The following is a 12,823-nucleotide window of genomic DNA, read 5'->3' as shown; positions in this document are numbered from 1 at the left end:
AACAAACGCAGGAGCGACGTTCAGTAAAATATTAAAGCACGCGCTAACGACCGCTGTCAGTCAATCAAATAGAGCAAATGAGTAAATATCAATTCAATTAATATTAATTAAAAACGACCAATAGCGTTGAGTAGCGGCTGACTTTAACGCAGCGGACCACGGGAGCAGCTCGCGGTGCCGGTGGTGCAGAGCTTGAGGACACCAACACGTGAGTGACTGCGGCTTTGGGTTACCGTAGTGGACGGCGCGCGGCGCACACAACAGTCAGCGTTCCTGAGCACGCTGAGGAACGGCCTCCGACTTTCCGTTAGTGAAATCAGGGGGCGGTGTCGTCATCGGTAATTACGGTTATTAAAGCGGCACCGGAGAGCCTGTGACTTTTAAGGGGTCGTTCCTGCGTCCTTTGGAGGCGCGCGGAGGGAGCGCCGTGACTGCACAGTGACGCACTACGGGCTTCACTTCAATAAATCAACATAAGCACTTCCGGTATTCAGATCTTTTGTTATTGTTCAACAATTGAACACAAACACTCTGGTTAGCGACCCGCGTCAGTGATTCAGTCGACACAGGTCATCTTCCACAAATTATGTTTATTGTTGCGTCAGAGAGACAAAGCAGTTTAGACCATACAGTGAAACGGTTTCAAAGCCATCTAAAAGGGACTACAGTGAGGCTCAGGAACCCTGCGGGGGGGGGTCAAGTAACTGGCTTAGGAGCCAGGAACCAGCGGGAGGGGGGGGGGGCAAGGAACCAGGGGAGGGGGCTAGGAACCATGGAAGGAGCTAAGAACAGGCTGTGTCTGCGTGGTGCCGTCACTCCTTGGAGTACATGTGCAGGATCAGGTCACACACGCGGTTGCTGTAGCCAAACTCGTTGTCGTACCTGCAGCCAGAAGAGAGAAGAGGCATTTAGTGTATACAGGAAGTGATGTCACGCCGGGCGCCATCGTGTGAGGCAGCGACCTCTGGACATGGCTCCTAACTCAAGGTTAAGGCTCTTAGCTTAAGGTTAAGGCTCTTAGCTTAAGGTTAAGGCTCTTAACTTAAGGTTAAGGCTCTTAGCTTAAGGTTCCTTCACAGGGGAGTCTAACTTCAGTCTGACTCCATTTGGATAACGCTAACACGAGTTAACCTCCCACAACACTTTGACACGCCGCTCCAGGTTCAGCCTTCAGCCAACCAGTGGCTGATCAGTCCGGAGGGGGCGGGGCCTAGCCCCCCCCCAGTGAAGCCTTTCTCCTCACTGCATTTGCGTGCGTTTTTCTCCTTTCAGTGTCCCTCACGTTTCTGGAAGCGCTGAAACCATCAACTCGACGCCCGAAGTAAAACTTTATGTTTTTATTCTGGTGGTCAAACTGGATGAATGGAGGCGCGGCGAAGCTGGGGTCAGTGAATCCGTTGCCTAGCAACGCTAAAGACTCCCAAGCTTCAGTAGCAGCAGGCGGTCGCAGGACGCCCGTGTGACGGGGTCCTCTAGAGCCAGGACGCCCGCAGGGGGGGGGACCCCACAACCTCTCACCCTGAGGGCCGCCTCACAGTCCCTGCCTCTCCTGTGGTTGCTAGGCTACCATTGTAAAAGGTCAGGTGACTCGTCAGGTGACCCACCAGGAGACCAGCTTGACAAAGTTCTCGTTGAGGGCGATCCCGGCGCCGGCGTCGAAGATGGAGGAGCGGGTGTCTCCGTTGAAGTCCGTGGACACCACCTGACAGGAAGTACAGTTAGCAGAGTTCCGTCAGGCCCCCCGTACCCCCCCTGGTCCTAGGTGTACCCCCCGGTCCTACCTGGTCCTCGGTGTACCCCCCTGGTCCTAGGTGTACCCCCCGGTCCTACCTGGTCCTAGGTGTACCCCCTGTACCCCCCTGGTCCTAGGTGTACCCCCCGTACCCCCCCCGGTCCTAGGTGTACCCCCCGGTCCTACCTGGTCCTCGGTGTACCCCCTGTACCCCCCTGGTCCTAGGTGTACCCCCTGTACCCCCCTGGTCCTAGGTGTACCCCCTGTACCCCCCTGGTCCTAGGTGTACCCCCCGTACCCCCCTGGTCCTAGGTGTACCCCCCGGTCCTAGGTATACCCCCTGTACCCCCCTGGTCCTAGGTGTACCCCCGTACCCCCCCCTGGTCCTAGGTGTACCCCCGTACCCCCCCCTGGTCCTAGGTGTACCCCCGTACCCCCCCCTGGTCCTAGGTGTACCCCCCGGTCCTACCTGGTCCTCGGTATACCCCCTGTACCCCCCTGGTCCTAGGTGTACCCCCGTACCCCCCCTGGTCCTAGGTGTACCCCTCGGTCCTACCTGGTCCTCGGTGTACCCCCTGTACCCCCCTGGTCCTAGGTGTACCCCCCGGTCCTACCTGGTCCTCGGTGTACCCCCGTACCCCCCCTGGTCCTAGGTGTACCCCCCGGTCCTACCTGGTCCTCGGTGTACCCCAGGATCCCCTTCATGGGGCCCTCGGATGCCGCCTTGATGGCCTTCTTGATCTCATCGTAGGAGGCCTGTGGGAGGGGGGAGGAGTTAGAGATCCAACAGGGGGGGAGGAGTTAGAGATCCACAGGGGGGGGAGGAGTTAGAGATCCACAGGGGGGAGGAGTTAGAGATCCACAGGGGGGAGGAGTTAGAGATCCAACAGGGGGGGGAGTTAGAGATCCACAGGGGGGAGGAGTTAGAGATCCAACAGGGGGGAGGAGTTAGAGATCCAACAGGGGGGAGGAGTTAGAGATCCACAGGGGGGAGGAGTTAGAGATCCACAGGGGGGAGGAGTTAGAGATCCACAGGGGGGAGGAGTTAGAGATCCAACAGGGGGGGGGTGGACGGGTGGAGGAGGGGAGGGGGTGGAGGAGGGGAGGGGGAGGTGACGCGGGGGAGGAGGAGGGGAGGGGGAGGTGACGCGGGGGAGGAGGTGACGCGGGAGAGGAGGTGACGGGGGGGAGGAGGTGACGGGGGGGAGGAGGTGACGGGGGGGAGGAGGTGACGGGGGGGAGGAGGTGACGGGGGGGAGGAGGTGACGGGGGGGAGGAGGTGACGGGGGGAGGAGGTGACGGGGGGAGGAGGTGACGGGGGGAGGAGGTGACGGGGGGGAGGAGGTGACGGGGGGGAGGAGGTGACGGGGGGGAGGAGGTGACGGGGGGGAGGAGGTGACGGGGGGAGGAGGTGACGGGGGGGAGGAGGTGACGGGGGGAGGAGGTGACGGGGGGAGGAGGTGACGGGGGGGAGGAGGTGACGGGGGGGAGGAGGTGACGGGGGGGAGGAGGTGACGGGGAGGAGGTGATGGGGGAGGAGGTGACGGGGGAGGAGGTGACGGGGAGGAGGTGACGGGGGAGGAGGTGACGGGGGAGGAGGGGAGGAGGTGACGGGGGAGGAGGTGATGGGGGAGGAGGTGACGGGGGAGGAGGTGACGGGGGAGGAGGTGACGGGGTACTCACAGCCTTCTTCAGCCTCACTGTCAGGTCCACCACGGACACGTTGGGGGTTGGGACGCGGAACGCCATGCCCGTCAGCTTCCTGTCCACGAGAGAGGAGGAGGGGCTTAGTATACACCACAGAGCTGCACGCTGATGTTCACCATCGACCTCAGACCAGCATGGAGCCGATGGTCTCAGACACTGGTCACCAGCAGTCGCTCTACCAGGAGCCTAGTGTCATCGAGGAGCAGGTAGGGGTTAGACAGTACAGAGACAGGTCATTAAGGAGCAGGTAGGGGTTAGACAGTACAGAGACAGGTCATTAAGGAGCAGGTAGGGGTTAGACAGTACAGAGACAGGTCATTAAGGAGCAGGTAGGGGTTAGACAGTACAGAGACGGGTCATTAAGGAGCAGGTAGGGGTTAGACAGTACAGAGACAGGTCATTAAGGAGCAGGTAGGGGTTAGACAGTACAGAGACAGGTCATTAAGGAGCAGGTAGGGGTTAGACAGTACAGAGACAGGTCATTAAGGAGCAGGTAGGGGTTAGACAGTACAGAGACAGGTCATTAAGGAGCAGGTAGGGGTTAGACAGTACAGAGAGGTCATTAAGGAGCAGGTAGGGGTTAGACAGTACAGAGACAGGTCATTAAGGAGCAGGTAGGGGTTAGACAGTACAGAGAGGTCATTAAGGAGCAGGTAGGGGTTAGACAGTACAGAGACAGGTCATTAAGGAGCAGGTAGGGTTAGACAGTACAGAGACAGGTCATTAAGGAGCAGGTAGGGGTTAGACAGTACAGAGACAGGTCATTAAGGAGCAGGTAGGGGTTAGACAGTACAGAGACAAGTCATAAAGGAGCAGGTAGGGGTTAGACAGTACAGAGACAGGTCATTAAGGAGCAGGTAGGGGTTAGACAGTACAGAGACACCATCTAGCCCCTTAGTGCTGCTGGGTCAAGGCCTTGCTCCGAGGGACAGGAAGTGCGGCGGGCCGACAGGAAGTCCTACCCGTTGAGCTCGGGGATGACCTTGCCGACGGCCTTGGCGGCGCCGGTGGAGGCGGGGATGATGTTCTGGCCGGCGCCGCGACCGTCGCGCCACATCTTGCCGGACGGCCCGTCCACCGTCTTCTGGGTGGCGGTGGTGGCGTGCACCGTGCTCTGGAGGCGGGGCCAACAGCAGGGTCAGGGATTGGTTTAGTGGTGCGGTGTGGGTGGTGTAGTGTAGTGATGTGGTGATGTAGGGGTGGTGTAGTGGTGGGGTTTGGGTGGTGTAGTGATGTGGTGACGTAGGGATGGTGTAGTGATGTGGTGATGTAGGGATGGTGTAGTGGTGGGGTTTGGGTGGTGTAGTGTAGTGATGTGTTGTGGTGACGTAGTGGTGGGGTTTGGGTGGTGTAGTGGTGGGGTTTGGGTGGTGTAGTGTAGTGATGTGTTGTGGTGATGTAGGGATGGTGTAGGTTGGGTGGTGTAGTGTAGTGATGTGGTGATGTAGGGATGGTGTAGTGGTGGGGTTTGGGTGGTGTAGTGATGTGTTGTGGTGACGTAGGGATGGTGTAGGTTGGGTGGTGTAGTGTAGTGATGTGGTGATGTAGGGATGGTGTAGTGGTGCGGTGTGGGTGGTGTAGTGTAGTGATGTGTTGTGGTGACGTAGGGATGGTGTAGTGATGTGGTGACGTAGGGATGGTGTAGTGATGTGGTGATGTAGGGATGGTGTAGTGGTGGGGTGTGGGTGGTGTAGTGTAGTGATGTGTTGTGGTGACGTAGGGATGTGTAGGTTGGGTGGTGTAGTGATGATGTAGTGGTGGGGTTTGGGTGGTGTAGTGTAGTGATGTGTTGTGGTGACGTAGTGGTGGGGTTTGGGTGGTGTAGTGGTGGGGTTTGGGTGGTGTAGTGATGTGTTGTGGTGACGTAGGGATGGTGTAGGTTGGGTGGTGTAGGGATGATGTAGTGGTGGGGTTTGGGTGGTGGGGTGAAGTGATGTGGTGATGGTGTAGTGGTGGGGTTTGGGTGGTGTAGTGATGTGTTGTGGTGACGTAGGGATGTGTAGGTTGGGTGGTGTAGTGGAGGGGTGGGGTTGTAGTGGAGGTAGAGGGGTGTGGGTGGTGTAGGGATGGGATACGGGTGGTGTTACCATCAGGCCCTCCACGATGGTGAAGTTGTCGTTGATGACCTTGGCGAGGGGTGCCAGGCAGTTGGTGGTGCAGGAGGCGTTGCTATGGAGACAGAGGGCGTGAAGGTGGGGTTCACTTTTATCCAGGTCAAACATTAAAAAAGGCATCTTAAGACAGGGAACAGGCAGGACGCCTAGCCACAAAACACTGGGCCTCTCATCTACTAGTGCGTTGCCCTGGCAACAAGCATCCATCCTTCAAAAGCCGTTTCTCAATACCCAGTACGCGAACTGTGGACCCGCGGACTTGGAAGTTCGCACTTGGCAAGTCCGGACTTCCAAAGTACACACTTCCGAGGACGGGAGTACGCTCCTACAATTGGAACAGCAGCGGACTCGATGACGTCACCAGCTCTGCTCGTCTGTTAACTGCTACGGCCTCATGTAGGCATATACTACTGAACAATATAAACTAATTATAGAAAACAAAACACCAGCCTCTTTAGTTTTAAAATAGTATGTTCATATTTTGAATGAATAGTCCTCCATTTTATTTTTATTTTTTTAATGTAACTATATAGCCTATTATTATAGCTTACATACTGATATTTTAAAACATAGGAATGCAAAATGCATCCTGGGATATTTATCGGTCCCAAGTCCACACAAGCCACCTCCGATGCACCCTCGATGAAGCGGGCGATTTAAGAACGCATCAAGAACACTTCCGGGTTTTACGACAGTACTTGATGCGTACTTTGAATTGGAACAGTACTTGATGCGTACTTTGAATTGGAACAGTACTTGATGCGTACTTTGAATTGGAACAGTACTTGATGCGTACTTTGAATTGGAACAGTACTTGATGCGTACTTTGAATTGGAACAGTACTTGATGCGTACTTTGAATTGGAACAGTACTTGATGCGTACTTTGAATTGGAACAGTGCTTGGGCTACGACTGATGACGTTTCACCAGCTCAGCTCGTCTGTTAACTGCTACGGCCTCATGTAGGCATATAACTACTGAACAATATAAACTAATTATAGAAAACAGAACACCAGCCTCGAACGCAAGCACAGGTACAGAAAAGAACGTGAATTGAGAAGCGGCTCCACTCACAATATAAATACTATAGAAAACCCAAACTCTGTAAGTCATGAGGGCCAGACCTCGGAGTCTGAAGCCACCATGAGGCTTTCCCCTGGTCACGTGACCTCGTCCAGGGGGGGGTCACGTGACCTCGTCCGGGGGGTGCAGGAAGTGTTGGAGAGGTCATGTGACTCACCTGACGACCTTCATGGAGTTGTTGTACGTGTCGTTGTTGACGCCCATCACGAACATGGGGGCGTCGGCACTGGGGGCGGAGATGACCACACGCTTAGCTCCACCCTTCAGGTGAGCCTGGGGGTCAGGGGTCAAAGGTCAGTTTCATTCATAATTATTCAATACCTCCAACACACATCATGAAACTTAATAAAATAGACACTTGACTCAAAGGATTATAAATAACACTTGTTATTTATAATCACTTGTGTATAGTGAGGGTGGAGGTCCTCCTGTCCATCATGTGTACAGTGAGGGTGGAGGTCCTCCTGTCCATCATGTGTACAGTGAGGGTGGAGGTCCTCCTGTCCATCATGTGTACAGTGAGGGTGGAGGTCCTCCTGTCCATCATGTGTATAGTGAGGGTGGAGGTCCTGTACATCATGTGTCTGGAGGGTGGAGGTCCTGTCCATCATGTGTATAGTGAGGGTGGAGGTCCTGTCCATCATGTGTATAGTGAGGGTGGAGGTCCTGTCCATCATGTGTATGGTGGGTGGAGGTCCTGTCCATCATGTGTATGGTGGGTGGGGGTCCTGTCCATCATGTGTATAGTGAGGGTGGAGGTCCTGTCCATCATGTGTATGGTAGGTGGGGGTCCTGTCCATCATGTGTATGATGAGGGTGGGGGTCCTGTCCATCATGTGTGTGGTGGGTGGGGGTCCTGTCCATCATGGTGTGGTGGTGCATACTGAGGGTTCTTACGGAGGCCTTCTCGATGGTGGTGAAGACTCCGGTGGACTCCACCACGTAGTCTACGCCCAGGGCGCCCCAGCCGATGCTCTCTGGGGCCCTCCTGGAACACAGCGCGTCACAGCGTTACCACGGTGACCACAGCATCATCCCCACAACATCCCACTAGCATCACAACAGTGTTACCAAGACCTCGTTACGACCGCCATGTGGACCGTCACACGTTACCACGGTTACCAGCCTTAGTGTTACATCCCACAGCGATGCTAAGCCTTCATAACGTCAGAACACGGCCTGAGACAGGCGTCAGCCAGGGAGTGACCTCAGCCAGGGAGTGACCTCAGCCAGGGAGTGACCTCAGCCAGGGAGTGACCTCAGCCAGGGAGTGACCTCAGCCAGGGAGTGACCTACTCGTGGGAGACGGTGATGCGCATGGCGCCGATGCACAGCTGGCCGTTGTCCACCTTCACCTCGCTGTGCTTCCAGGGCCCGTGGGTGGAGTCGTACTGGAACATGTAGGCCTGCAGATACACCGTATACGTTAAACACACACACTGTACCTACCACAAGCACTAGGTTAAACACAATATATAGGGAACATGAAGGGCTACAGACACACCGTACACATATGGTATACGTTGGACAGACATGTAGAAAGGGCCCCTTCACATGCTGCATGAAGGCCCATCAGAGCTCTCACCATGTACTCCAGGGTGATGAAGGGGTCGTTGATGGCGACCACGTTCACTTTCCCGCCCAAGGCTGCCGCCCGCGTCACCAGACGCCCGATACGCCCAAATCTGAGACGAGGAAACATTGTCAACCAACACTGAAGTGAGTCCTGTAGTTCTCTGCTCTGACCACCAGGGGGCAGCATGGCCTTCCACCGCTGAGTGGGGGCACTACCACCAGGTCACCAGCAGGGGGCCACCAGGAGATGGTTCAGGCGGGAGGGAGTGGTCGATGTTTACACCCAACATGGCCCCGTCCCGCGGGCTGCGGGCAGGAGACCAGCTCAGAGGGCACGGACACTGCTTCACATTTACTAAGCTTCACATCTGTAAATACTTTTATAATTACATTTAGCTGATGGTTTTATCCAGAGCAAAGAAACATATCTCTGTGGGTACAGTAAGGATGTTCGTAGAACCAAGCCCTAACCATCACTAGGTTAACCCATTCCCCGTATAACACAGATAGCTTGGATAAGAATTGTCCATGGACAACCCCGATGACGTTTATGCTTTCCTGCCGTGCTATACGGCATCACTCGAGAACACTTCACTGTGGACGTTTGGAGTGGATTCACATTTGACCATTTCAAGTCTTGGTTTACTTCTGTGTTGGCGTGCAAGCTTCCAATGAAGATGATCACAGTGACGGGGGAGGGGCAGTGACGGGGGAGGGGCAGTGACGAGCGAGGGACAGTGACGGGGGAGGGACAGTGACGGGGGAGGGACAGTGACGGGGGAGGGACAGTGACGAGCGAGCGAGCGAGAGACAAAGAGAGGGAGATGTTTTTCATAAGAGGGTTCGACCAAACAGAGCCGCTGTAAACTGGTGTTGGAGCCGTAGACGGACCGGGCCCCCATCAGGAGTCCGTCCGGTGAGACCGGCTCATCTTTACTTCATGGCCACGCGACACCACCACTACCTGACGTAGCGCGTGGGGTCGCGTTACCGCCCCTGACACCGCAGCCGGCCGGGATGGTAACCACGGCCATCGCCACGGAGACCGCAGACCAGAGGAGCGTGACATGACCTGGGTCAACGTCGGTTATCTGCACCAAGACGATAAGGCGCCTCACAATGGGGCCGGGGGGGGCGGGGACAACGACCACACAATGGACACATTCCTTCACGCCATCAGTCCCCCGTTATGAAACGCACTGCTCAACTTTATGTATACAGCGGGACACAAAGCCCCCGCCCTACGGAGCGCGCTCCGTAGGGCGGGGGGGGGGGGACCGACCCGGTTAACTAGACAACACACCTGGTTATGACAACCACTGGTTGGAGGTTCTCCCTGTTGAATAAGAATTCAGCTCGACATAAAAATTGCTCCTTAAAGCGAGTTTGCCAAACCAACCAAGGGATGCCAGGAGTTGTGGAAGCTAAGCTAGCTAGCTAGCTAGTGGTTAGCCGTCTGCAGTAGCAGCAGACCGTTAGTCAGCATCTGTCACATGACCGCTGCCTGGCGGACGTGCGAACACACACACACACACACACACCTCCCTCCAAAGGCTTCCCTTGGTGCTAGAATCTGTAGTCGGCAGATTCCCAGCAGATGGGATGGAAACATCTGTAACTGGATGAAGACACGCCCCCCAGACCGGACACGAAGACCTCCTAGTGCAACCCCGTATTAGAACCTTGCATCAGACTGCCCCTCATGGACCTCCTCTAGGCCCAGTCTGTCAGACCCCTCATAGACCTCCTCCTCTAGGCCCAGTCTGTCAGACCCCTCATAGACCTCCTCTAGGCCCAGTCTGTCAGACCCCTCATAGACCTCCTCCTCTAGGCCCAGTCTGTCAGACCCCTCATAGACCTCCTCCTCTAGGCCCAGTCTGTCAGACCCCTCATAGACCTCCTCCTCTAGGCCCAGTCTGTCAGACCCCTCATAGACCTCCTCTAGGCCCAGTCTGTCAGACCCCTCATAGACCTCCTCTAGGCCCAGTCTGTCAGACCCCTCATAGACCTCCTCTAGGCCCAGTCTGTCAGACCCCTCATAGACCTCCTCTAGGCCCAGTCTGTCAGACCCCTCATAGACCTCCTCTAGGCCCAGTCTGTCAGACCCCTCATAGACCTCCTCTAGGCCCAGTCTGTCAGACCCCTCATAGACCTCCTCCTCTAGGCCCAGTCTGGGGCCTGGGGCACTGGCCCTGGCCCAGACGGGAACAGCCTGTACAGTTAATCCCAGATCACCTCCGGGGGGGGGGGGGGGGGCATTCTGGAGGTCCCAACTCAGGCCTCTGCAGGGGAGGCAGGAGACATGGAGGAAGGAGAGGGAGACACATCAAGAGGGAGGGAGGGAGGGGGGAGAGAGACACACATCAAGAGGGAGGGAGGGAGGAGAGAGAGACACAGCAAGAGGGAGGGAGGGGGGAGAGAGAGACACACATCAAGAGGGAGGGAGGGGGGAGAGAGACAGCAAGAGGGAGGGAGGGGGGAGAGAGACACACATCAAGAGGGAGGGAGGGAGGGAGGGAGGGGGGAGAGAGAGACACAGCAAGAGGGAGGGAGGGAGGGAGGGGGGAGAGAGAGACACAGCAAGAGGGAGGGAGGGAGGGAGGGAGGGGGGAGAGAGAGACACAGCAAGAGGGAGGGAGGAGAGAGAGGTCGTTTCTCAATACCAAGTACGCGAACTACGGACTCGCAGACTTGGAAGTTCGTACTTGGCAAGTCCGGACTTCAAGTACACTTCCGAGGACGGGAGTAACATACTATTTTTAGTTTTAAAATAGTATGTTAATATTTTTAATGAATATAAATGAAAAGTTATGCGTATTCACACGGCAAGCCAGCTGTACCCGGCATATAAACAATCAGTCGTTTGAAAAAGATTGTACGAGATTGCCGTCTCTCAATTTTCATATATAGCCAATTATTATATTATTGGAGAGTAGGCTATTGATATAAGAATTACGAACGATCGAGAATCACACACACACGCGCACACGATTTCCGTAGCCGTTGCGATGGGTTTCCTCTATCAGCGACTTATACAATATAAACAAATTATATAAAACAAAACCCCTTTCCTTTTAAAATAATAGTATGTAAATGTGTTGAATAGGCCTCCATCTTTGTTATACTTTCAAAATGTTCCTATATAGCCTATTTTATAACTTACATACTAATATTTTAAAACAGGAATGCGGAATGCGAAATGCATCCTGGAGTATTCAACGGTCCCAAGTCCACACAAGTCACCATCGATGCACCCTCGATGAAACGGCCAATTTAAGAACGCATCAAGAACACTTCCGGGTTTTACGACAGTACTTGACTTGATGCGTACTTTGAATTGGAACAGTACTTGGGCTACGACTGATGACGTTTTAACAAGAACGCAAGTACAAGTACAGAAAAGAACGCGAATTGAGACACGGCCAGAGACACAGCAAGAGTGGGGAGGGAGCAGAGAGAGAGACAGCAAGAGGGGGGAGGGAGGAGAGAGAGAGACTCTGGTGGTCCTGCAGGGCCAGGTCTGGGCCTGATGGAGGCTGGGTATAAATAGACCAGGGGAGGGGTGGAGGAATGTCCCAGAGAGAGGAGCTCCTCTGTAGGTTGGCCCGCTGGTTAACAGTATCAGTTATCCTTCATTGTATTGTTCCTGTTCTGACTACAGCCTGAGTTTCCTGTGCTGATGAAATCTCTTTTTGTAAGAGATCATTGAAATGACAGGATATAGGTAGGAGAGACCGAGAGAGACAGACAGAGAGACAGACAAACAGACAGACAAACAGAGTCAGACAGCCAGACAGAGACGGACAGAGAGGGACAGAGGCAAAAGGATAGGATGTGACCCTGAAACATTAGAACAGGTCTGCACTAGGCCACACCACTTCAGCTCTGGGAAGATGTGGACTCAATCCCAAAACATCTCGCTCATCGTATTTCCGGGTACGCCCTCAACATCCAATGTCAGCTTCATGGAACAATTAAAAAAAACGAAATGTAAACCGCGTGGCTTCAGGTTAAGTTTATTCTTTCGGATACATGTGTAACACGCATGCGCAATGATCAGCGAGTTTTTCCGGATTCCCAAGAGCGGAAAATTACGGAGCTACAGAGGTTGACTGCGACGACAAACCAGCCAGGAAACGTCCCGTTGATTCTGAAGCCTCCTCCATACATCCGCCTCACAAAAGGTCAAGATTAGATTACTGACAGAACGACGGACTCACGCTGGAGGAACTCACCCATTGATGCCGATCTTCACCATGATGTCGAGGACTGAGGTCGTTCTGTCTGCGGAAGAAACCACAGGCTGGTTACTGACGAAACACTGGGACAACAAGTGCTCACTCTTCTCCGCCTCACTGCTCCACTTCCACCTCACTCTGCTCCGCCCAACTCTGCTCCACCTAACACAGCCTCCACCTCACTCAACTCAAACCTCACTCTGCTCCGCCTCCACCTAACTAAGCCGTCACCTCACTCTGCTCCACCAACTCAAAGCGGCAACATTCCCGTCCTCAGGAAAAAGTTACAAACTTCAAGTCACAAGTTCATCCAAAGCACTTCACCAAGCAACACTTAGAAGTAAAACCGGATGAACTAAAGTACTATTGAGAGT

The 12,823-nt window shown here is 54.6% G+C and overlaps 1 protein-coding gene and 1 long non-coding RNA gene across 2 annotated transcripts; one reads left to right on the top strand and one right to left on the bottom strand.

Moving 5' to 3' along the window:
• Nucleotides 1–575: 575 nt before the first annotated feature.
• On the bottom strand, nucleotides 576–12,496 carry LOC132451621 (glyceraldehyde-3-phosphate dehydrogenase-like). Its single transcript, XM_060044214.1, has 11 exons — nucleotides 12,447–12,496; nucleotides 8,222–8,321; nucleotides 7,933–8,042; nucleotides 7,534–7,624; nucleotides 6,794–6,909; nucleotides 5,527–5,608; nucleotides 4,402–4,553; nucleotides 3,416–3,494; nucleotides 2,405–2,488; nucleotides 1,605–1,702; nucleotides 576–882 (listed from the first exon to the last, which is right to left on the bottom strand). The coding sequence occupies exons 1-11, from the start codon at nucleotides 12,467–12,469 to the stop codon at nucleotides 813–815; spliced, it is 1,005 nt and encodes a 334-aa protein (XP_059900197.1). The 5' UTR covers nucleotides 12,470–12,496; the 3' UTR covers nucleotides 576–812.
• On the top strand, nucleotides 1,631–2,234 carry LOC132451633 (uncharacterized). Its single transcript, XR_009524155.1, has 3 exons — nucleotides 1,631–1,762; nucleotides 1,841–1,869; nucleotides 2,183–2,234. It is a non-coding gene; the product is annotated as an uncharacterized LOC132451633 (long non-coding RNA).
• Nucleotides 12,497–12,823: the final 327 nt, after the last annotated feature.

Source organism: Gadus macrocephalus, chromosome 22 (assembly GCF_031168955.1).
Source record: "Gadus macrocephalus chromosome 22, ASM3116895v1".
Classification (NCBI taxonomy): domain Eukaryota; kingdom Metazoa; phylum Chordata; class Actinopteri; order Gadiformes; family Gadidae; genus Gadus; species Gadus macrocephalus.
Note: the sequence above shows the minus strand (reverse complement) of the source record. Positions and strands in the feature narration are given on the sequence as shown.